Source organism: Enhydra lutris, unplaced genomic scaffold, assembly GCF_002288905.1.
Source record: "Enhydra lutris kenyoni isolate GAN:26980312 unplaced genomic scaffold, ASM228890v2 scaffoldscaffold36, whole genome shotgun sequence".
Classification (NCBI taxonomy): Eukaryota; Metazoa; Chordata; class Mammalia; order Carnivora; family Mustelidae; genus Enhydra; species Enhydra lutris.
In genome coordinates, this window is record NW_019154120.1 from 11,510,414 (window position 1) to 11,537,426 (window position 27,013).

The following is a 27,013-nucleotide window of genomic DNA, read 5'->3' on the forward strand; positions in this document are numbered from 1 at the left end:
ATTAGCAAAGAGCTGAGTTTTGAGGCAGGCCAAACAAAATCAGGTTGCATGGATGAAACGTGTCCTGGAAACAGAAAGGAAATGGACACAGTGAGGAGGGTCCTTCTCCTGTCTGCTGCAACATGGAAAGAAAATAAAAAGGCTACAAAATGTGTTATTCTAGAATACGATATTATATTAGTCATATACTATTTACCTTAGGAAGATGACACACATAATCTCCAATCTGTATTTTTTTTTTTAATAAAAGGCAAGAAAATTGAAACATAAGATGGCTAACACATAGCCCTAGAGTGGAATACTGCCTGCTTCTTCATCTACAAGCTTCTGGGACAGGATGACAATGGAGCTCTTTCAAGGTTTAGGCATTTGATTCTTCACTTGTACTCAACAGACACTGACCTCCTTTTGAGCCCTAGAGGGCACATCGATTCAGTCCTTGGGAGTACAAAACCCATATAACCCTCCTTTTCCTTTTCGTCTGTCTTCCAAATTCTCCAAGAGGTCCTCCATATGCTTCACCACTCTTCAGAAAACACTGGCTTCGGCCGCCATGCTGGGGCTCCACAGAGTGTGGCTAGAATTTCTGGAGCCATTTTTTTGGTGCCTAGAATGTCAGCCTTAGGGGCACTTCAGAAAAATATGTAACATACCCCCATAAAATAAATGGTTAATGTCATTTTCAAACCTCAATATCCAAGTACCATATAAACCAATTGGCATGCTAAACAGAGAAAAGTTATTTAGTCAAATGTCATTTAATTAAAAGCCAGAGATATCAATTTAAAATAAAGGCCAAAGAGGAACAAATGAAGAAAAGGAAGACTGGAGAATTCATTCAACTCTTGGGGCAGAAGGAATCCAGACGAGGCAACTTGTATTTGTTTTCCCAATAATTCTGTCATATTCTAAACAAATTACAAAAACTAGTGATAGGATTTACTAGATAGACTCCCAGAACAAACATTAAATTACTATAATATATTATACCATTTAACATAGCCCCTAAGAATTCTAGCAGAATGTCTGGCATCAGTCTAAATAGTGACTAACAGTGGAAAGCAGAACACAGTCTGTGAGCAAGGCTTGGGGCTAAGGCTTGCCTCTATCACTTATTAGCTATGTTTGTAACTTTCAGCTTTAATTTTCTCATATAAGGAAATTAACTAGTGATATTCTTTTCCCCCAACCTCAAAGAGTTTTTGTAAGACTCAAATGAGATAAAGTGTTAAAAAATATGGCTTACAAACTATAATACAGTAAGTAGCAGTTTTTGTTATGTTAGTGCTATTTAAAAACTCTATCCACATAGAAAGGATAGTGTCTCAGGGCCAAAATATCTTGTTGATTTCTGTGTGTGTGTGTGTGTGTGTGTGTGTGTGTACGTGTGTGTGCGCGTATGAATACGAATAAGCTAATTAGATATGTAATACTGAAATATTCACATGCACATATAAATATTGCATATATATACAAACACACTCATACATAAGCTCAAATTTACTTTATGTTTCGAATGGAGATAAGGGCTAAAGATCTAGATAGACTAAGAGATGTTTCATTCCTAAGTTTTCAGATTAGATTCTTTTTTTTTTAGTGTTTTTTTTTTTAAATATATTATTTATTTATTTGACACAGAGAGAGAGAGAGAGCACAAGCAGGCAGAGTGGCAGGCTGAGAGAGGAAGGGAAGCAGGCTCCATGCTGAGCAGAGAGCCCAATGCGGGGCTCGATCCCAGGACCCTGAGATCATGACCCGAGCTGAAGGCAGAGGCTTAACCCACTGAGACATCCAGGTGCCCCCAGATTAGATTCTTCTTGAAGCATTCTGCAAATGTACAAGATTGTTGCCTCAAAAGCAAGAATATTAATGAAATTTTAAACTTTTTCATAGTTCTGAATGCACTTTTGTAAATAGAGTTACGTGTTCACAGTGTCTAAATAATATACTACATTACCCACAGTGATTCACTGTATGTACTTCACAATTTAGTGGATGTGTTTTGAACCAATCAATCACCTTTCATAAATAGTCCATAAGTTGGCTTTTCTACCAATCATACTAAGATTATTTAATGCAGTATTTAAAAAAAAAAAAGTATTTCTGACTACCTGGACGAACAGGAAAAAAGGATGAAGAACAGCGAGAATGTAAAAATCGGCATATTGTAGAGTACTTGCCCATACCTTCACTCCCAGAGGGCCCTTTTATGACCAAGATTAAAAGTCAGTTCTTCTTCCCTAAGTCATCAATCCTACATGCTTCATCATCAACCAGGTTCAAGAAGTTGTTTTTCTTACCTACTTTCTATGTTTAGGGATTTGAGGGTTTCATTAATGAACATCTCTATGGGGCTATCCCTCAGGCAACTTCAAATTCAACAATGTCAAACTGCCGCTTAATCTGGTGCTTCCTGTCTAGAAACATGGACTTACCATTCACTGTAAAACACTTACTACGTGGACGGTACCTTTGCTGATGCTGTAGAAACAACTGTGATAAGACAGGAAACCTCTTCTCCCCTTCTCAGACGTTCTCAGCAACTCAGTTACAATCAACGTCATACCTATTTCCAAATAACTGTTACTCATTTTATCCTTTTTATCCTCATTCTACCATATTTCAGTCCCCACCATCTCCTGGCAGGAATATTTAGTCATCACTGAATTGAAGCCTTCAGTCTTCTGCCTCCCATCTTGCCTCCTTCAATTTAAAAGCCTTTAGCACTGGCAGATTTGGCCTTTCTGGAATCCCAGTTGGCTCAAAACCAACCTTTAAATGTACCAAAAGACAAGTAAGAACAAAAAGAAAACAAACAAGTAAATTCCTTAGCAAGTACATTAATGTTTCACGGTATGGCTCTTGATTCATGAATGCCACCCCTCTCTTGTCCTCTTTGGCATCTGAAACACTTACAGACCCCTGAAGAAATTATATTATCTCACAAAGCCATGCCTTGCACAAAATACTCCTTTGGAACAAGAACATCTTTTTCCCTTATCCCATTTATTTAGGGACCACTTTCTCATCCTTTAAGGCTCAGCTGAAATATTATCTTCTTTTTAAAGATCTTTGCCTGATCTCCCCAGGCTGATTTTTGTGTTCTTGCCTTTAATCTTTCATTGCACATTTATAAAATCCACTATCAGACAATACTGAGGTTATGTAAAACTTTCCTCATGTTATTGTGACCTGCAGAAAGGACAAACATCTTTTTTTGTGTATATATATCACCAGTATATAGCTACATGAGTGTATAGCCCATGTACAAATGTTTGATCAAAGAGCAAATTAATGCATACCCTGAAAAATCTCATGATGACAGGACTTCTTAAAGGACCATTACAGACCATGGATTGATCTTTCTTTCTCTTTTTTTTCTTTTTTCTTTTCTTTTCTTTTTTTTTTAAAGATTCTATTTATTTATTTGACAGAGAGACAGTGAGAGAGATCATGAGCGAGGAGAAGGTCAGAGAGAGAAGCAGATTCCCCGCGGAGCCGGGAGCCCGATGCGGGACTCGATTCCGGGATTCCGGGATCACGACCTGAGCCGAAGGCAGTCGTCCAACCAACTGAGCCACCCAGGTGTCCCTCTTTTTTTTTTTTTTTAAATATTTCCTGATCCCATAAGCTTGGTTTCAACAGGCAAACCATCTTAGCTACAGGTAAAATCTAAACTTGGATAGGGTGAAACTGTCCTGAGTAGATTTTTTTTTTTTTTTTTTTTAAGATTTTATCTATTTTCTTGACAGAGAGAGAGATCACACATAGGCAGAGAGGCAGGCAGAGAAAGAGGGGGAAGCAGGCTCCCCAAGGATCAAAGAGCCTGATGTGGGGCTCGATCCCAGGACCCTGAGATCATGACCTGAGCCAAAGGCAGAGGCTGAACCCACTGAGCCACCCAGGCGCCCCTGTCCTGAGTAGATTCTTATTGAAGACTCTGACTCTCACTACCTGACTAACATCTTAGTGAAAGCAGGTCCAACTCCGCTTCTCTTTCTTCCCATTTCAGTACACACAGAAATAGCCTTCACTGTGCTAGCGTCTGGCAAGTGGCATGATGTGAAAAGTCTAGCTGGTCAGTGAGTTAGCGACTTCAGGAGGCTGTGAGCCACTAGAAACTTGAACTTTGTATTAGTTGAGCAGACAAGTGTATGGCCCCTGTGAGTTCTGACCTGGAGCGTTAAATACATACAAATACCTGCTCATACCACCCAAGATGGCTTACAGCTACGCAAATAAACTTTCCATATAATGTGACAGATAGGGTCTCCTCTGTCATTCTTCCTTCCCCGTCTCTTTCTTTCTCTCTCCCCTCCCCTGACGCCTCTCTTTAATTTCAGACACTATGTGTGTTATATAGGATCAGTGGATTCCAGAAGGCACCCAAAAGCTAGCTATTAAGTGGTGATGATCCCAAGTAGTTTCCTATTTTTAAGTTTTTTGGTCTTTAAACCTCTTATGTGGTTTGAGCCAATACTGTAGAATTTGGCTCATGGTAGAAAGAGCTGTAAGTAATAAAAGCTTCCGCTGTGATCAAGAATTTTTGAGGGGTAGGAACTGTGTGCATTAGTAGTACTTAATAAATGCTTATTGAAATAACCACCCATTATTCTGGGTGCCTTTTTTAGCTGAGCCTCTGCACCTAACCAGCCACAGCCCAGATGGTTCAACTTTAATGCACTGTCCACTTAATGAATCTGGATCAATTCCTGATTATACAAGCTTATTTTCAGTGTGTTCAAAAGTACAGAGATCAGTAAAAAATATTGAAAAAAAAAAACAACAAAAAAACAAAAGTCCTTACAGCTAATAGTTGCCTTTCTTCTTCCTCAATTTTAAGGCACGACTTCAGTATTTTTGTCCTGCCAAGATGTATCCTGCTAAAAAGCAAATGTGATTTACTCTTCTCCATTCTTCATACTAACTGCTTACTTCTTTTGCCTTGAATTTCACCAACATATTCAGGAAATATATTACCTATATATCTCCTGAGTGCACAGTCCTATTAGTCTCAGTCTACTTAGAATCTGTAGTTTCTTAGCTATATTCATCTGTGTAATGTATTTTAAAAATACTTACATCAGACCATCTGCTCAGTGCTGAGAATGCAAAAAATGAAAGACACAGATCCTCCCTCAAAGAGTTCATCCAAGAGAAGAGCCAGTCCAATAAACAGATAATTATAGCTCTGCCTTATTACACTGTTGTTCCTGCCTTTATGTATCTGGACGGCATATCCAGTCTTTCACGGCACAGAATTCAAAACTGAAGAACCTCAAATTTTGTTTTTTTCTCCATATCCTGATTGCTTAGCCCAAATGCCCTGAAATTTAGATTATGAATTTCTTAAAATCTGTTGCTGATATTTGAAAACTACTCTTCTCCTTCATGCTTTTAAGCATACTCCTGTATATCTGGTAGAAGGAATGGCAAAGGCTCTGTAAATTCTTATTAATTTACATTGAACTGACACCAAAACCACCTTCACCATGGCCGGAGGCAGCGGCCGCTATGGTAACAGCCCCAGCAGCCACAGAAATGCAGAACGGTTGATAATGTCGCTCCAAATCCAAGTTTCAGTAATCCTTCTTAGCCCCAATAGGCACCTAAAAATACGTGGCACAATTTAATTAATTCAAATATCAACTAAACAAAATGTTTTGCCAGAAAAGTTTTTTCTTTCTACATATTTCTATATACATGCATATGTATACATATCAAATCTCTACTAAAATTAAAAATAATTTTTGATAAACATTTCCTAAGTATTTTATGCATGACTCTCGACCTGCACTATCAAAAAAAAAAAATGTTCCTTATGATAATGACCCTTAAATTGTTTTAGTAAAAACAATATATGACAGGCCTATGTCAGAAATAATAAGTTTTCATTGATGGGCAGGAAACCAAGGAAATTATCTGACCCAGAGAGGTATCGATCCTTAAAGCTATCCTTTTACAACATCATTTTGAACAAGAAACCAGTCCCTTCACAGACATATATTAATATATTCAATTAAACATTTTTAGTAGAGATTTATGATTTGTTATGCAAAGGTGGATTTATTCTGAAGCTAATGCACCTTAAGATTTAGGGCTCTGTACTTATACAGGTCATTCCCAAGATGCATACACTGAGGGGAAGTTGGCACAGCAATGTAATCAGAATTTTGTAAAATATCCAAAAGCTATTTTAAATATATATATATATATATATATATATATATATATATATATATATTTCCCCCTTATGAAGCTTTAGAACCCACAAAACTTTTATCTTTCTCCAGGTTATCGCTTTTTTTTCAATGTTAGGTATGCTTTTGAAATGTCAAAGGTCATATCAAAATGTTTAGCTTGAAAATTATTTCCTCATCAATCCCCATTATACAATCAGGTACCCCCACAGTACAAACACAAGCCTGAATAGGTGTTAAACGTTACAGTAAAAACTTCATCATTACCTATTCATGTTATAATCATATTAATGGGTAGCTTTAACTCAGATTAACGACCACCATTTACTTTAAGCCAGATCGTATCTCTGGACTTAGGGAACCAAAGATTTTGCATGCCGATGGAGGAGAAACATGTAATTACAATGAATACTACAATTATTTATAGCACATTTTAAAGTGAATGTTCAGTATCGTACTATAATGTGGTATTTAAAATTTTTGTTGCTCTCTTTATGATTACAAATTTTATTTTGCATATTTAAAAGTTAATTTTGTTGTAATCTTTGTTCCGGTTTCTTGTGGAGGAAATAAATATGTTTTTAAAATCTTTTTAGAGGGGCACCTGGGGTGCTCGCTTCGGCAGCACATATACTAGAGGGGCACCTGGGTGGCTCAGTGGGTTAAAGCCTCTGCCTTCGGCTCAGGTCATGATCCCAGGGTCCTGGGATCAAGCCCTGCATTGATCTCTCTGCTCAGCGGGGAGCCTGCTCCCCCCCCCCTCTGCCTGCCTCTCTATCTACTTGTGATCTCTCTTTGTCAAATAAATAAACAAAATCTTTTAAAAAATTTAAAAAAATAAAATTTTTTTAGAGAAAGAAATATAGAGCTTGTGAGCTGGGTAGAGAGGGGCAGAGGGAGAGGGAGAGAGAGAATCTTAAGCTGCTTCCAGGTCCAGGGCCGAGGCCAGTGCGGGGCTCGATCTCATAACTGAAATCATGACAGGTCATGATTTCATTTGAGATGATCTCAAGAGCCAAATGCTTAAATGACTGAGCCACCCATACACCCCAGATATAAACCTCCTTCTAAATCACAGGACTTCACCATCATAATTTTCAAGTTTTCTTAGGCAGTAGCAACATCAGAATAAAATTAGGTTCTCCATCCATGATACATACAATGAACGCTAAAATTAACGCCACTAGGAAAATGATATATAAGTTCCCCAAACACCATTAGATATTTTCTCATTACGTTTGTCATTTATTCTCCTTCCCCATTTATTTGTTTATTTATTTGTCATTTATTTCTCCTATATATAATATCTACTATATTGCGTACAGTTTTCTTAAAATGCTGGCTAAGAATTTACTGTTGAGTTTTCTACAAATAAGTACTTTAAGTAAGAGAATATGGTTATTAAATGACCAGATTTTGCCTTAACAGTGAGACAATGAATTTCACACTATCACTTTAACCAAACATATTTTAATTAAATTGAACTAAAGACAGTATATAATCTCTACCAGACTGGCAGCATACCTTAAGGAGATGATCCAATTTTCATGTTGTTTCTGTAGAGAACTATATATGTGTCCCTTTGGTCCAATACAAATAGGTTTATTTTTAAATGACATATATATGGCACATATGCTTATTTTGAATGTATTCAGGGTTTCTCTAATAATTAGTTTCACAAAAGTTAGATTACATACAACATTATTAGTTTCAGTCAAATCATAGTTTAAATGGGTTGCTCTGCAATTGAACTGTTGTAATACATTAGCCAGATTCTAGTTAATACAAAAGCCATTAATCAAACTGAAGTCGCTGCAAATATCAAAAAAGAACACAAATTCAGCTTCCTTACTACCTCTCTGTCTATATACTGAATACCTTGTTCTAGAAGAGACTTATGTGGCTCATAAAGAGACTAGATACAATGAGATAGCATAAATGAACAGCAAGGGCAACATAAAGTACCAAATGTGCCCCCCAAAAAAGGGATTAAATAATAAAGAATCAAAAGATGCTACCAAAACTTGATAACAAATTAAGTTCTAAGCATTCCGGAATGTCAAGGACAACCCCCCTACTTCAGGCACAGAGATGGGTTTCCTAGGACTTATTTTCTCCTACTGTGTTTGAACCGCAGGTCATTGGTGTTATACCGAAGAACACTTAACAGGAACTACACAGCCAGCCACATAGTCTGAGACCCCTTTCTTCTCTGCTGTCACATGCTGCTCACTCCGATCAGCCACACTGGCCATTTTTATTTATTCGAACATATCAGCCACTCTTAGCTAAGGGTCTCTACTCTTGAGGTTTTCTATTTGGAATTTACTTTCCCTGGGTGTCCACTGGGTTCATTCTGTATCTTCCCTTGGACTTTGTAAAAATATTTTTAGTAAAGCTGACCACCCTTTAAAAAAAAATAACCTCTCTAATGATACTCTTTATTGCCATCCCCTTGTGTATTTTTCTCTGCATGATTTATCGGTTTCTGCAACACTCTTTATTTGTATCTATTTGATTTTCCCTGTGTCCCCTACTAGGTGTGAGCTCCATTATACCCTTGGTGTTTTACTCCATTAGCAATTTCAGCTAATACTACTGTTGCCTAACTTACTCTGCTCAGGATTTCCATCACAAAGACCGAAATGATAAAATATGACGACAGACATTTGTGAGCACTCTTGCAATGTCTAAGTCACTGATTCTCAAGGTGTTGTCTTCAGCCCACCAAGGTTCTCCTGAGTGGCCATAAAGAGATACGTCATAATTTCCATAGAAATTTCTATACCATTAAATTGTCCATAGAAACCTTTTGCACCACTAAAGATTAGTACTATTATCTAAATAGGTTTGGTATTTATAAACTAAAGTTAGGATGTGGTTATTATTGGTGAATTCTAACTCAGCATTCAATAAGAATCATGGTTGTCATGAAACAGCACAGTATTTTTGCCAACCTCTTGTGCCATATATGTGCATGCAATTAACTGACAATCATACCATCTTTCAGAAAGGATCTATACTGTCACTGATGGTTTGAGCTTTTCAGAATATTCAATTATTGCTACTCATTTCATAATTATCTTACTGTTGATTTATCTTCATCACTATCAATTTACTTTTCCTCTGGTTTATTTACTTGGGGGGATTAGTTGCCTAATAATATTAAACTGTTCATGCATTGTGCTCAAAATAGGTCTCACCCATTTCCTCTTTGCTAGAGTACATACAGTGGATCTTCCATCCATATTTGTGAACTCACCTGCTCACTAAATGTATTTGTTCTTGGTCATTCATGGACATGTGCAGAGCAGCAAAAAAACTGAGTCTCCTTGTCCATCCATACCCAACACTGCCTTCCTGTTTCAGCTCTCATATGGTAAAATGCACTTTTCCAAGTCTATGTAATACCATATGTTCATATTTTTATGCTTTTTATTGGCACTTTTGCTGTTTAAAATACAGCCCCCCACACCCCATGGATTGCTGAAGTGCTTGCTCTCCAGTATTAGCTAGAAGGCAAAGAAGGCTAAGGTGCCTTAGGGGGAAAAAAAAAACTTGTGTTAGTTAAGCTTTGTTAAGGCATGACTTACAGTGCCATTGGCCATGTGTTTAATCCTAATAGATCATTGATCATCCATCTCTCTCTCTCTCTCTCTCTCTAGATATCTTTAAACAAAAACATATAAAATTATGTGTTGATGACAGGATGGAAATGTGACCAGAGCCTAACAAGAACTGAATCCTATATTTCCCCCAGGAGCAATGGCTCAGTATTTTCTAATTCAGTGTTCACGGCAATTTTATGGAATATAATTAGCATAAATAATAAGAATTAACTGAACATGCAAAACCACTCATCCAACAGAAAATTCTGTCCAGTTTAAAACTTCTGTTATCCTTAAATTCCATTTCTACCTACAGATAAAAATCAACCAACAGAATAGGAAAAAGGTCCTTTGCCCTATTTAAGAAAGTAGTTCTTCCTCTTAAATGTCAGATATTAAAATGTGGTAGAAGAAGTGTAAGGAAAAGGGGAATAGAGGGAAGAGAGAAAAAGAAGTGGGAAAAGTAAAAGTAAAAAGAGCTTGACCTGCTTATTCTATTTTGTATCTCCTTCCTTCTGAAAACACCACCTTCTAAAACGTCTGAAAGGCTGACTTGTAAACACAAAATTATTTTTTCTCCTGCAAAATCGCTCTAAACTTGTACCAAGAAACCACATTCAAATAGTACATAAAATGCTTACAGTAAAAATAGTTATCATATGCACATTTGCATATATTTGCATAAAATTTATATGTATGGTCAGATTATATTAGGCTATTTTAGAGAAAAATTTAAATGTTTTATTAACCTGATTTCTTACTTAAATCAATGTTTCTCTTCTCAGTTATTTTTTTTTATCATCTACTAACTGTCATTGCCATAAAATTCAGCACATCAGGCATATATAAGAAAACGAAGGGTTGAACAGGGCCAGCTGGAGTAAAGGGTACTAAATAGCAGCATCAAATCTGAGGATTCAATGTCAACTTTCTGATAAAATGTCAATGGTGTAGGCATGAGACAGAATTAAGGCTTGGCAGATGTTCCTTCCAGAACACTGAAAGAGGCTGTCAATTCTTCCCATTCTATCACATCTTAAGCAGTTCTTTGCTTGTACTTTTTTTAGCTCCACTGACTTCCAGAAAGTATTGGTGAGGACCACTTGCGACTCAAATCGAGACCATACTAGTGCAGCTGAATCAGTATTAGAGATATAGGGGAAAGTCCTCCTATTTGCCTCTCTGCCAAAAGGCTGTGCATAATGGAAAGCAAGTAAGGCAGTTAAGGGCATACAATTTAAGGATAAACTCACTTTCAGTTTTAGGTAAGTACAAACCCTGTCCTTTGTTTCCCTGAGAGCAAGAGCTTCCCTAAGGATGAGGCACTGAGGGCACAACATTTAAAGAGGTACTCACGATCAGTCACATGAGTTCTGATGAGTTGAGTAAAAAAAACAAAGGATGGCACATATTCTCGGGAACCAAATTAAACCAGTTTTCTCTGTGCAGGTCTATGTTAATTCCATGTAATGTGCTATTGAATCAGCCCAGCACCAGTGCTTGATAAAAATGATAAACACTTAGCTATAGCATTATATGGTAGATCAGCATAAAGTAAATACAAAGGAAAAGTTATTGACTCCCTGAAAAATACAGATTAAAATCACTGAATGGCTGCTGACACCTTTCAGTGAGATTTAATCAAAAGCAAAACAAATATGAGTAAAGAATTGTTTCTCTAATCAGACATTGCTACAAATCCAACAAAAGGGACACTTGAATAGTTTTGTGTATATTTATTTTTACATTAATGTGTCATGTTTTATGTACTTATTTTTAAGTTGAATAATCACTATACTCTGGTGGTGGGTAGGAGCAGGGTATGATTTACCAGAATTCTCACATCATATATGGCAGGGGATAAAGGAAAAAGAAATTACCCTAGGGTATAAGGTCAATCTGTAGTGAAAAGCTTGTGAAGCCAGAATGCTATTCTCTCCACTCAACTAGATGCCTGTATTTGGATGGATAAAACATAAACTTATCCATCTGAATGGATAAACTTGCTCCAGGCTGAGAAGTGTTTCTTTTCACCTATAAGCTAGCCTCACTGCAAACATCATACAATAAGCATCCTATGAGTTTTGGGGAGGGTTTAGCATTCATTTTATCTAGAAACCTTGAGGTTTTTCATGGTTAAATTGTACAGAATTTGCCCTAAACTTCACACAGCTTTCATTCGGATGGAGTGAACAGATATAATTATTTTTGTACTTGAAAAAAATACTTAGCTACAGAAGCATTTCCTCAGCTTTACATTGTAGAAGTCTATTTAAGGACATCCTTCTCCCTTTGAATCACATATTCCTTGGATGATTTTTTCCAACATCTTGTCTTTCATTTTTTTTTTTGTTTTCTAATTTAAAAAAGGGGGGTGGGAAATAACCTCTGGCCTTCATTTTCCTTCTGGGTTTTTTAAAAATTATATTCTAGAATACCTGCCTGCCTGAACAGACTCCTTTGCAATAGCCATTCCTAAAAGCTAGCAGTATTTCCCATATGCATGCTGTCTGTCCCACCTCTTAGACAATGGTGAAACTATCAGAATTGTAAAATATTTGGTTTCTCTTTATTTATCTAGTAACATGAAGGGAAAAATACCTGTTTAAATAAATATTGAAATTACATCAAGATATTCTCTCAAAGTGTCAGAATTTTACTACTCCAAACATGTTCTGCAAGCAGCGCTAATTCCCAATCATTAGGCTGGCGATATTTAAAAGGAGTTCCATTTTTGGAACTAAAGTGAATTAGTCACACTCAGTTTCTGTATTCAAAACTCGATGAGTATAGAATGCATAAACCCAAGTAACAGGTTTGAGCCAAACTTCAGAGAAAGTAAAGATGAATTTCAGACCTAAGGTACAGTCTTCGGGGGAAAAAAAAAAAAAAACCTAGCAGAGATTAACAAGCAATCTCATTTATTTAGTTATATTAAGCATCACTTTTATTCAGTAGAATCCTAATGATACTGGAATCCCCTGGCTCCTTGGAAACTCTCAAAACATCATTAGATTTCTGGATTTAGAAAACATTTGAGAATAAAGCAATCCTCTGTGTGTACATGTGTGTGCTCTGCCCTTTCCACAAGTGTGTGGTTTGAAAAGATGTCTTATGTAATTTTAAATCTGACTTAATCCTGAATGTATATTTAAAACAACAGCCAAATCCTGAAAGCATTTTTATTGTACATATCAAAGTATTACTTATTAATAATTACCAAAAAAAGCATGTGTTCCAAATTCTGTTCCTACCCTAATATTTTATAAATATAACTAGCAATTATTTTTCTCATCAGAAACAACTTCAAAGTTTAATAATTTATATATTTCAAAGCATTTGAGCAAATGTCACCCATTGGAGGTTCTGACTCCCTCTACCATCCCCTTGTGATAACGTAAAAGAATAAGGACAATGTGATGAATCCTGCTTAGGTTTTATCTTTGTTTTCTTCTTAGACTACAGATTGTTTTAAAAAATACATTCTTTAAAAAGTAAACACCAGTTTCAGGTTACTTACAGAAAGTAGAAATTGAAAACAGAGTAAAAATATGCATTACTATTATTAACAATAATAGATAATCTTTAATGGATGTTTTCTATGTTACCAACATGAAGCACTTTACATTTATCTACAACTGTATCACATAATGCCTATTATGAACCCATGTGAACAGAGATTAAGCTGACAGAAACATTAATTTCTAACTAAATGATGATGCTGAGATTCACACTCAGATCTTCCTGATTTATGAACCTGAGGTAGGGTTTAACAGCGAGGCTAAACTTCCTTTCCGTGCACTTGTGAAATCTACCAATTCATTACCATTCATACTAGGTAATATATCTAAACATGACCATGGAACATACAAATGGGGGCATAATTTCCAATTCCCTATGAGAAAACAGAACAAAAACATTTCCATCCTACTCTGTAAAGCCATTACTTTTAGGGTCTAATCTCAGTTATTTTTTATTTTCTACATGTTTATTAGAAAACTGAAATATTCCTTCTATCTTTAGCACTGACCACTCCAGACAGCTCTAAAGTGACCTATCTCCTACCCTCAACCTCTTTTTTTTTTTCTTTCTTCCTTCCTTCTTCTGGGTTTATGGCAGATTTTAAAGCAGGTTCAGGCCATCTTAGGAATTACAGAGATGTCAAAATCCATGACCATGGGTCATCAGGGTGGGAGAACAATCATTCAGATCAGGCCTGTCTCTCGGGTCTCACCTCTTTCCAGCAGACTGTATCCTGGAAATGGTCTGAGAATTGGTGGTATCTTTAGGCACTCCCAATGACAACCCTAAGGAAATGGTGCTCACTTGGGTGCATCAGATTCAGTAGCATGAGGAAAATGCCACGTCCTGGCACCATAGCTGTGGGGCGCCTTAACAATCCGATAGGCTGTCTCTCTGCCTGGAATTTAGGAAAGAGATTGTTGTAACTCCTAAAAACAAAGACGAATGCAGAGACTCCTCAAGGGGAAGGTACAAGGAAGCCAATATGGGCAACCTGTGAGGAAGTTTTCCATGTGCTCCGGAAGGAGAGTTGCTAGGCTCCTCCTTTAACATTTTTCTGAGGAAAACAATATTTGGAGAGATCAATTTTAGCTTTTCTAGATAATATTCAATTTTATGATAGCTTCCTTATATGTATTCACTATTTTATGATCAGATATATTTAATTTCAAACCCTAAATTTTTGTGTTGTTTTCCTCAAGAGATGATAATAGTGCTATAATAATAATACTAATAATGATAAGTAATGTAGTTATGGCTCGTGTTAACAGCAGAATTCATACCGAGGGAAATAAAAATCTCCATTTATCTTAGTTTGAAATGACTGGCTCAGTTATAAATTCGTGAAGTTTAATCCTGATTGTCATATTTTGAGACACTGAGAAAAAAGCACAGATAAGTATGAGGAAAATTCTGGATATCATATCATAAATGAAATGTTTGAGATAAAGTTAATCTTTTTGCCATTATTTAAAATGGGGGGGGTGCAAAATACCTGCCTTCAAATATTTTATTTTTTTTTAATGATTTATTTATTTATTTGGGAAGAGGGGGGTTCAATAGGGGTGGGGGTTGGGAAGGGACAGAGGAAGAGAGAGAACCTCGAGCAGACTCCCCACAGAGCACAGAGCTCAATGCAGAGCTCTGTTCCAGGACTTTGAGATCATGACCTGAGCTGAAACCTAGAATCAGATGTATAACTGAGCCACCAGATACCCCGCCTTCATATATTTTAAAGGCCACATATAATTTAAGTTCCTAAAAGTTAGAGTTGTCCTGAAACTATTGTTTGTTGTCCTAAAGTTCTTCTCACCACACCTCACAGGCATGTGAGTTTCCTGTGCATTTACTAGCTGCCAATCCAGTACATCCAGGCACCACGTTTGTAGTGGATGAGATCTCTTTCCGTATGAACCTCTCTCCTTTCATACTTCATTTTACGCTTTCATATTAATTCTTTCTTTTCATGCTTGCAACAGCCTTATGAGGTTAACATTGTTGTTCCTATTTTACAAGTGAATGAATGAGAAAATAAGTTATTTGCTCAGTCACACCACTCTCAAGTGGTACAGCCAGTACTCAACCCCAGTTCACATGACTGAGTTGTGTGTTTCTTCCACTATTCCTGCCCCAACTAAAATCAATGTGGGGCCACCTGATCACCCATCATAGACACTGTGTAAGAGTTTCCGAATTCAGAAAGAGATTATAGTAAATGAGCTCTAAACCCCCAAGCAGCTCTAATATCAAAAGTAAGTTTTTAAAAAAGAATATATTATTTTACTTTTTGATGAAAATATTTGATATTCACATAATATTTACGCTTCCTCATTAAGGAAACATATGATTTGCCCAAAAAAAACTTTGTGATAATGCATATTTCATAACCAAAATTGCACAAAATTTGTTTTTGCTAAATTCCAAGAGTGGTCATTGCTTGAAAAAATAATAAAAAGAGCTATCCTCTGAAGCAGCTTCAACTCCTTCCTCCTCAAAGCTTCACTTTCTCCCACACATCCTTCAGCTCTGGGTAGAAAGTTAAAAATGGAGTACTGTGAAAAACTAGACTTTGTCAGTGTGCCCAGAGTTTACAGAAGAATCAAACTTAAACATAAGCCAGAAGCCACAGAGAGCGTGAGGAGAGTAACACTAAAAAATATATGTATTACACAAGGTTAATAATTGGAATATTAGTTCCCTATGTTTTTCATCATCAGTTCCACTGTGAAATCTTAATTAGATCTGAAACGGAATGTCCCACTTCCTTGTCACCCTAACCCTGAGTCCTCATTCATTTGTATATATTTTCCACCATCAATGGACTCACGGTTCCAACAAATGATCCCATCAAGGCGAAAAGTGGTCTTGTTTCAGATCATTACACTGCACCACTGCTCTCCCAGATTCACTGAACAGAGTGGTTATGCCACAGGTGAAGGTCTACTTGCAAGTGTTACAATGATCAATCAAAAAGGTAACTTATCCTTTGCCATAAAGCTTGTATTCTTAATTTCAATGTCAAGCTTTCTCATACCATCCTATCATTTGATACTCATCTTTGTAGAAAGCACATTTCCAAGGTTGTGTATTTGCCATACAATTCAAGGTTCTTTATTTTAGATGTGGCTCTATATCTCTCTGCAGACTCCATGTGTGCCCAGCATGACAAATAAGCTTTCTCCATGTGCTACAGCCATGTGACAGTCCTCACCTAATTCCTTAGCAATCACTTTTAACTGTTGATAACTTCACTTTCCTTATATATAATTACATTGAATCCCAAAGACAAACTCACCAGTATCTGCTTCTCCTGAATAAGCAAGATTAGTTAGCTGCCTAAATTCAGCTCTGTTATGATTCAGTTGAGAAAATTATATAAACTCTGTCAAGGATAGAGTGGGTGTGAGATACAGAACTGAGTTTCTCAAATATGTTATGAAAAAGAAAATGCTGACTTTTATTTCTTCTTCATTTCAAACCAAGTGCAGCATGTGTAATCTTTTACTCTCCACACACATTCTGCTCCAATGTGGACCCTTAAATGACTCACAAATCAGAAAAATCTAATTTAAGTAGAGTTTGACTAATTTCACTAGTGATCATCACAAATCTTTCAAACTCACATCTGTTGAGCATTATGTATGTGTTGTCCAAATCTTGATTGTGTGTTTTCAGTTAAATACCTTAAAACATGTCAGCATTTTAACTAAGAAGATAAGTAAATATTCTAAGGGAAGCATTCTTATCAGATAATTGCACACTGTTTACACACAAAACTTGCTGGGATGATGTTAATCATTTTGGTTCTTGTAATTACCATTCTGGTAACATAGCCCCATCTTGAGAAATTAGTCTTCTGCATTTATATCTTAGAGAAGACAAGGATTCTAACTTGTCTAGAAACGTAGATGGCCTCGCTATACTATCTTGTCCCTTTGCTCCACCCCAACACACACACATCTTTGGAGCTCTCTCTCTGTCTCCTTCACTCTTCTGCTTGTGTTGTGACAGCTCGAAAGATCACTCCCAGGCTTTCGGCCTGAGAAGACCCAAGGCTGGCTGAGTCCAACATGAGTATTTTCCTGGCCATTCCTTTCCTCTACACGCCGCTTATTAGGATGTGTTCACACCATCCCTCACGCTGAAATAGTAAGGCATGAGATGCGAAAGTAAACTCTGCTGACTTAGAGCCTATCTAGCTCCAGGCCTACCTAAAGGTTCCATGGACCCACAGCTGCTCAATGGGATAGTGCACTGCAGGGTGCGGCCAGCTAGTCACAAAACTCCTTTATCTCTTTTATACCCCGCTCTGGGATGGGCTACTGGTCATCCCACTTGTTGAAAGGTATTTTTTTCAGTTAAAACTCCTTAAGTATATTGCATATTTCATATACCAAAGATGAGAATTTTAAAGGATGACAGTTTAAAAAAAATGGAATGAAAGTCCTAAATACTTTCTTTCCAGACTCTCAATAGTTTCTTCTTTTTGCACACCTTATTCTGAACATTTCAGTTCTACAGTTCATTTTTAATATTTTTGTGTCCTGGCTAAATACCATTAATCTCTGCATTATTACCTCTGCTTATTATTCTGACCATATTCAGTTCAAGACTTGTTACATTTTAGTAAGTAGTATGAAATGATTTGAGAGCCCTGTAAATATATTTGTTCTTTCTTGAATACATGCCATTTTAAAGGCAAAGGTTTCAAAAACTATGTTAAAAGAGCTCGGCATTAACACAATGGAATCTGATACTTACAAGAAAACAAACTATTTTTGTAGCCCTAAAACACCTTATTAACATTTTTCCAGAAATTCACTTCTCAGAATTGATATAAGCATCCATATTTGCTTTCTAACTCTTCTGAATTATAGCTCTAATGATTGTTCCCACTCTACTTATTTTACTTCCAAATGCATCAATAACCTCATTTCTAATAAGAGAACAGCTCCTTTCTAACTCTGAAGATTTAATCAGTATTGACCATGAAACAGAAATTTTATAGCCGCTAAAAGGGATCATTAGGAGAAACTGTCATTACTAAATCTTTCAAACACTAAATATAATTCTATTCATTGTTTAGATTTCAACTCTCCTGTGACTATATTAAAATGTATGACATTCGATTGCACTCTCTTGAGTTACTTCTACATTAGTGAACGGAGTATCTATTATTTTCTAAAACAATGTTTATGTACAATTATAAGGTTTAAGTATTTGTGGCACACCTTCCAGTATAAAATGGTTCATTATATTTTGTAAACCATGGAGGAAAAGCTCTTGTTGTAATTCTAGATCAGTAAACATCTTCTTGGAATCCTGGACTGTAGAGAATATTATTGCTTGGTTCAAAAAAAAAAAAATCAATTTCCTTGAAACATACTAAATTGATGTGCTTTGGAGAAATAAGATCAATTACTACATAAAATTATGACATTACCTGATGGTATTATAGATTTAAATCTGACCCATGTTTCAGATGAATCCACTCCCTCATTGCTAAAAATGGACAACGGACCATCAGCCAAGAAGCCCCCCTCAAATGAACTATAGTATTTACTCCAATTCATATTGACAGTTTAGCTAATTTTATGCCTCCTTCAAGATTTCAAAACTTTCAATATGTATTTTCAGCAGAAGAATCTAGCAGACAGCACCTTAACCAAGCAACCAAAGTCAGCATCACTACTAATGAGTATACCAACATCTGTACCTCCTGACAGAATGCACTGAGAAGTGCGCCGCATCCCTTCTGTGTCGTCCTTGGCAAAACTACATCACCTAAAACGTCTCCATTAGGAGGAAACATGAAACTAAGCCAGATTGTAAAATTCGCTACCAAATGGTCAAGAATGACAAGGAAAGACCGAAGAGCTATCCCAGACTGGAAAAGACTAAGGAGACAAGATAAATATAAGATGTGATACTGGGTAGGCTCCTATCAGAAAAAGTAATTTATTGTAACAATTGGAATATGTTGAATATTATTTGTTGGCAAATCTACAGTATTATACCAATGCTCATTTCCCGGTTTAAATAGCAGGTGACATCACGTAACAATACCAGCATTCGGGGAAGCTGGGTTTGAGTAGAGTACTCAGCAACGTTTTGGAAGTCTGAATTACTGTAAAATAAAATGTCTTAAATGTTCACCTACTTGATCTCCATTGTACAGTGTAAGGATAACATTTTATTACGCTTTAGAGCATTGCTCCAAATGAGAAACTTGTAAGTAGAACCTAGGGTTTCTGTTTACTGGTGTTTCTACTATATAAAATTTCCCCCAACACAATTTTAAAAGACTCTGTCCTACTTTCAAAGAAAGTGATTTTTTTTTTTTTTTTGCTTTGATTTGAAGATTGTATAAAAGGATTATGAAATCACGGAGGTAAACCAGGTATCCTCACGCAGCCATTTGTTCACGGATGCATGAATTAGCTCCCGGGCTTGCCTACCTTCACAGCTTTAGATAATTTGCTACTTCCCAATGTCATCTAGTTACCTGCTTGGCTTATCAAAAAGATTAAATCTTATGAAGGGGAAGAGGTGTTTTATTTTGTTAAACCCTCCTATCTAGCACAATACCTATCATAGAATAGGTCCTTGATAAGTATTTGGAAAAGAAAAGAGAGAGAAAAAAGAAGGAGAGAACCCAAGACAGCTTTACAGCATGCCAAAGAGAACTGGGGGGGGGGATATAACATTAAGCGTATTTATACAAACTATGCTTCCTCTCTGCTGATCATAATCACTAGGACAGATAATCAATATAAATCATGCAAAATGATTAGGACGAAATTTCTTCCAATATAGTTCTTATCTATATATGCTTGAACAAGCAAAGGCTCGGTGACTGTCCTGCTATTTATCTAATTCTGTCATTTATCTTGGTGAGTTACAGAGACTGCTGCAATTTCTGCAACTTCATATCAATGAGCTCTGCTTATAAAGCTTGTCAAACAATTATAGCACACTTACTACAGAAAGGCCCGATATCATCCTTTTAGGTTATCTCCTGTCTTTTGCACTTTAAAAACACAGCATGCGTCCAACGTGAAAACACAATGATATACAAGGAACATTACTGTAATATTTGCTTCTCCCACCACCAAATGTACGACAAGTACAATATGTACAAACAAAAACACATGTTAAAGATGACAGCATTTTTAAGTGCCTTTGATCAACATAATCAGAAAATTTAGAGCTAATCTATACTATCTAGTTTGACTGTAATTAGGTTGATAACTGTAAGCTAGCTCTCTCCATCTTAAGCTCTGTAGTCTCACCTGATAAAGCCTTTGGTGAAGGTAATTACAACCTTCACTTCTAACCTAAGATAACTTTGAAGAGAAAATGAGCAATATTAAACTGAATTAATAGTAGGTTTTTTTTTTTTCATTTTAGTGGCAAAATCTGACATGTTTTAGTTCCATCTCAGTTTAAAGGAAATAAACAAAGACTCTGAATTATTGATTTCATGTGAAGAAAATGCACTTAGTACTTTATAGTTACAGTGGAGTATTACAAGAACTAAAAATAACTGCCAAAAGAGTATTTCTAAAAATCTAAACTTATTTGTATCCCATAGAGCTGATCCATGTGCAAATGCTTGTTGAAGCCACAAGGGTTCCACATTTCTATCAGTAAAGAAAAAAATAGAACAAGGGTTTTCTGAATTCACTCTGGTTATAAAAATAGTATAAAAATGGGCTTTCCATATAAACAGAAGGAAAACAAACTATTCGCTTTCTTCTAAGACTGGAGCCAACTTTAAGTAATCTACATATTTGTAGGATACCTTTGCATTTTTCCCCTCCCAAATCTACAAAATAGAAATACTACCATGATGAAAATGCTCCTCCCTAAGAAATTAGTATTTGTGATTATTTTCTTTTTGTATATTTAATATAAATTTGCCCAGCTAAGGAATCTAATTCAGACCTCAATTTTCAAAAACAACCAATTTTCAAGTTGAAAATTTCTGGGGGTACCTGGGTGGCTCAGTGGGTTCAGCGTCTGCCTTCAGCTCCAGTCATGATCCCAGGATCCTGGGATCAGGTCCCATATTGGGCTCCCTGATCAGTGGGGAGCCTGCTTCTCCCTCTCTCTTGCCCCTCCCCCATTTGTGTTCTTTCTCCCCTTCTCTACCTCTCATAAATAAATAAAATCTTTTTTTAAAAAAGGAGAAAATTTCTGGAACACTGAGCATAGCTTCAGTTATCAGGAGACAGAGAATGTCTTGGTAGGAGATATTGCTGAGATGTAATTAAATGCACTGAAAATGCTCACCAACACTTTCCAGCAAGCTTAAACTTTTTATTTTTTTTTCCATTAAGCTTAGATTTAAAGCAGAATGAATCCCACACTGCATTTCTATATATTTGATTTCGACTGGGGTAACAGGTATAAATTCTCCCTGGATGAGGAGGGAAGAAAGGGGAGTAGCAGAAAAGGCAAGAGTGATGTTAACCGCTAGAGAAGCAGACCGCGGAAGAGGCAGGAAGCACACATTTCAGTGAAAGTAACAGCCCAGAGCGCAGGGATCAGCTGGCAGCCCATTATGGTATGAGAGATGAAAAACACTTAATACCTGGAACAGAGGCCCTGTGGTTCTGTAGACAATTTTTTTTTCTTTTTTTTGTCAGATGGTTAGGGAACGTTAAGTGAGAAATGCCAATGTGAGGAAAAGACTAATCTAGAAAAGTGCATTGTGATGCAATGAGATGGCTAGAAACTGCTACTTCCTGTGGACTTCAAATGGCCAGTTCAGGAGGCAGTAAGTCATAAAGGGAAAAGCAAAGACTCTCCACCTCATTCTCCCTGTAAAAGGACAAGAAAACAGGCAAGGTGGTAATTAAGAAAGACTCTTAGGGAATGGTGCACTCTTACTCTTTAAAACCGTACTCTGCATGGCATGGTGACTATAGTTCATAATCTTCTACTGCCTGTCTGAAAATTCCCAAGGGAAGAGACCTTAAAAAAGTCCTCATCGCAAGAAAATATAACACGTAAAAATCTGAGTGTAAGGTGACAGACATGGACTAGGCTTACTGCAGTGAACAATTCACCATATATACAAATGCTGAACCATTATGTTGTATGCCTAAAGCTAATACAATGTTACATAGCAATTATGCCTCAATTAAAAAAAAAAATGTTCTGCCACAGGAATGTCTAGTGATTATTTCCTTAAGTGTATATGTTTCGATTCAGCAGTTTATTAGTTGATATCATAAGAGTAAGGTGGGATGCTCATGATAAATGTCAGATTCTAACATAGCTCAGAACTGCATACCATGAAGGTCCCTTGGTGAGGGTTCTAGAAGACCTCCTGGTCCCCTTCAACAGACTGTTCTGCTTTGATCTTGACTTATTATGTTAGCCAAACCTAGTAAATTGGCTAAAATAATAAGGGCACAGCATCTTTTGGCCTCATTATCTCCAACATCCTGAAGACCATATTTTATTTACTGTACCGTCATTTAACTGATCTTTTTGCCCACCAGCCATAAATATGATCTCCAAATTCAAAGGTCTTAAAAATTGCAGGTGTCATTTCTCTGACATTAGAATTCAAGATAGAATCATCTGCTTCCTAATCATTTTTTTGCCATAGTCTAATCATCTACAGATAAAAACATGCTATATTTCTAAGCACACTCAGCACAGACCATTCTCCTAAGTAACTACAATAAGTTTAAATACTACTTAGTACATAAAATAATGCCTGTTTTCACCTGAAGGATCACAAATACAACACTGGACATATAACACAACAGATCATCCGTATGGGGTCATCTTATAAATATGAAGTAAAGTAGATAAACAGAATGTCTAGGTTAAATGAATGCATGTTCTGAATATTTTGATCTCATCTATTCTCAGAAAGAAACTTGAATTATGGGTATCATTGTTCCCATGTTAGAGATGAGGAAACTAAATTTTAGTAATATTTCACAATTTAACCCAAATTCCACAACTAGTAGGAAGTGGTAGAATCCACAATGAGACTGCAGTCAATTTAACATACACTATAATATCCATTATGAGATCAAATTACGCTCTCAAGTTTACCAAGGACATTATATATGTTTTCTAAATTAAATGACAGGATTTTGTCAGGAAGACTAGGAGTCTAGCCATCTAATTAGTACAGGTTTACATAAATGTCTATAAAAAGTAATGATTGCTTTCCTTCTTTTCTTTCCATGAACATCTGCCTCTCCATTTTTCCACATCTTCATCTAAAACTTTTTTTCTTTTTCTAGGTCTTGCGAACACTTTAAAAAAGGAAAATATATTTATTCTACATAACCCAAGTGACTGAAACTGTACTGAGGTCAAAGTCATTATTGTAACTATTTATACAGACTGCCAGCCTAAGGAGGATCATTTCATCATCTCATATATACAATCTGAAGTATTCAAATTCTCTGCCAGCTCCTTCCAAGCAAATGTAAATTGTTCCTTTGAAGCCTTTTGTGTCTATAAATTCCTTCTCCATCTCAAATTATTTTACTGTCCTTTTTCTGGACTTGTATGTTTTTGTCTATCAAGGCTTTGTTTTTTCCTTTTGTTTCGTTTTTAACCTATTTACCATCTTGGACATTCTTTTACTGTGAATGCCAGTACTGAACTCCCAATACACAGCCTGCCAAGAGATAAGCACAAACTTGTTACCTGTCACATGAAATCTACAAAGCAATGGTCTCTAATTGAAAGGAAAGCACAGAATATCTCTTTTACTAATCAAGAAACCACACAATTGCTCTTAGAAAAATAACAACAGCATGGCCTGGTAACTTTATATGCATTTGGAATTTAAGTCACCTAGGGATATCCATTTTTGTAATTCTAAATGGCCTTAGAGGGATTATTTCAACATAAGCATTCTCAATTATGATGCAAAAACTTTAAAATTTAAAATAAAGGTGTTTTTTAAATTTTAAATTATGGTTATTTCAAAATACCAACGTCATTCGGGCAACTCCACTTAAAACCAAAGTAACGGGAATATTCCAGTGGCCTTTAGAAAACTTTACATTCCCATAAAAGTGTGATCTCACCTAATAACTACTGACACTATGAATTCATTGAATATTATATACCTGTCTACTGAAAAAAAAATTTGATGACACTGTTAAATATGTATTAAAAATGTATGAAATTAAGGGCCAGATTCCTAGTTAATAACACTGTGTAATGATTATTGCTCTCACTTTCTTGACAAGAAAATGAATGAGAGAGATTGAGGGAGCACTGCACAGAAATGCACAGTCTATGTGATGGTACTATTGATAAAGGTACAATGGCTATAAAAAACTCACACACAAAAACCCTTGTGTACTTACATATCCTTTCTTGGGGCAGAAAATGCTGTCACTGGGCCACAAAAACATCGCAATCCACACCCTAGCAACTCTACTGGTTCAGGTCCCCTTTGTTCATAATACAAACATTTGTATTATAATACAACTATTTATAACACAGCACCAGTCAGTATTTATAAACTATAGGAACATCAAAGGAAAATAATAAAAAGATTACTTTGACTTCTCTAGATACCCATCAACAAAAACAGATTTTTCACTCTTCCTTAAGATGTATTCAAATGAAACAATGACCCATGGAATAAAGAGCAAAGATTCTTCAGGCATTCAAAGTGGAAAATTCACTCATGGATAAATGCACCAGTTTGCTGTGTTTCATTTTATCAGGAAGAGACGCGTAACACTGACCAAGGGAAGAGCAGAAAGGCAGAGAGAGAGAGATCTCGCCGATGCGTGCTACTTAGAAACTCTTTACCAGTACTTGGCACCAAACTGAGGAATTTGGGGAAAATCTTTACATAATCAAACCTGAAGTAGATTAAAGACTGGGAACATGATACGAGGATGGTAGGGCCATGCTCTTTCAAAACACCCTTCAGTGCCGAAAGCACATGAGTAGAAATCCCCCACCCAAATATTCAGACAGAATGAAGCTGTGAAAGGAAAAAAAAAAAAAAATTCCAATTGGCCCCCAAACATGCACCACCAACTGCCCACTTTTTGTCCGATATCAATTAGAAACTGACTTGTTACCGTTCATTTTTAACCAAAAGGAAAATCTGAAAACAACAACAACAACAAAAACCAAAAACAGATCCATCAAAACAAGACCAAGACCACCACTAAGAAAAGCGGGTCAGAACTGCTCATAACTGAGGGACGATAGGCTCGATAATTTCACTTTGCAGTCTTTAAGTTGCAAGTATCAGAAAAGGATAAATAAGCATAAAGTTAGTATGTATTTAAATAGTACTCCCCTCCAAAAGAATAAAGAAGCTAAAAAATCAACTGTCTAGACGTACCCACTATTCTTCATTTTAGTGAGTATTCTCGTTCTAATTTTGAAAATAAAAGTTTTACTAGTTTGCCACAATCGTGGTAAACGAAGCATCTGTAGACTCCTCCTCTCTTTCTAGAAATAAACATCACTCTGTAAATTATGGCTTCAGTGTATGGAGAGCAATCTGGACTATAATTTCAGACTGGTTAATGCCAAAAACTTCGCGAACTATTTCACAGGAGTAATCGTTCTGGTCTCCCCAAAGCAAAAACAGCAGTTCTCCAGCCAACCACAAACATTCACAATAATCATTTGTGACTTTGAAAGGCCAAATGCCCTACCTTTCCTACATAGAGAGGGTCTGAACCCATGTATTCCTCCAGCACAAAGAACTGATTCCACACCCAGCTGCGCTTGGTTCGGGACCTCCCTGATTGGAAATAGGGCTTTGATCCGGACCTGGAGAGCTCTGCTTGACTCATCCCAGAGAAACACAGGAAAAGCGCTATTAGCTGCAGAAAATGGCAGAACTCCACTTTGCCCAACTTCATCTTTTTTTTTTCTTTCTTTTTCCTGTGTAAGAAAAAAACCTTGACAAGAGAAAAGGCACAGTTCCAGTTGGCTTAGGAGCTCTTGCCTCCGGCAGGGTGTCAGCTGGGAGTCCAGAGATAATAATTTGCAGAGTGTTCGATTGCGAGGGGTCACCACTGCTGAATAACCTTCGCCAAAGAATGGTGTAATAGGTACCTAGCAGAACAAAAAGAAGAGCTAGTGTCAGCAACCAAAACGCAGCCTAACTTTTAACTTTCCTTTACGAACTTACTATTGATTTTCCCAAGATACCATTATTTGCATAATCGTTAAATCATTAATGACAAGCTTACACATTTACAAGAACTGTTGCCATATGTATAGATCACGAATACTGCTGGGGCAGAATTATCCTCGTTCCATAACACAATCTTAAAACTTTGTGTCTCTTCTAGGCATTCTATTTGAACATATGGTTTACTTAATACAAACGGAGCGACATCAGTTAAAAAATCATTTTAATGCTAGCCTTTATTATTTTTCTCCTTTATATTACAGTCAGTTGCATTCATTGGTATTAGAATATGAAAGCAAAGCAGCTCAAAGCAGGGATTTAACCAAATGGGAAGGACATATGCTGGTTTAAATCTCTTCTGTGAAACTGTAAAGAGAAATAAAGAGAAGTATGAGGTGATTCAAAACCGGTTGATTGATTCTGAGTCACAGAACACCAGCTGTTTTGATGTGTTCTGATTTGATTGTGATCAGCTGCAAAGCTCAGTAGTTTCCATTTTCACCCTTCAAACCCATTGTCAT

The 27,013-nt window shown here is 36.5% G+C and overlaps 1 protein-coding gene across 2 annotated transcripts in view; it reads right to left on the minus strand.

The window, feature by feature from the left end:
- The window catches only part of LOC111154245 (cadherin 7), a 106,595-nt gene extending 80,378 nt beyond the window's left edge, over positions 1 to 26,217 (minus strand). Inside the window, exon 1 of one of the 2 annotated variants that reach the window (XM_022513744.1) lies at positions 26,008 to 26,217. In XM_022513744.1, coding sequence (XP_022369452.1) covers positions 26,008 to 26,217 — 210 coding nt within the window. The remainder of the gene's footprint in view (positions 1 to 26,007) is intronic. The other variant, XM_022513745.1, reaches the window with a different exon arrangement.
- Between the last annotated feature and the right edge of the window lie 796 nt (positions 26,218 to 27,013).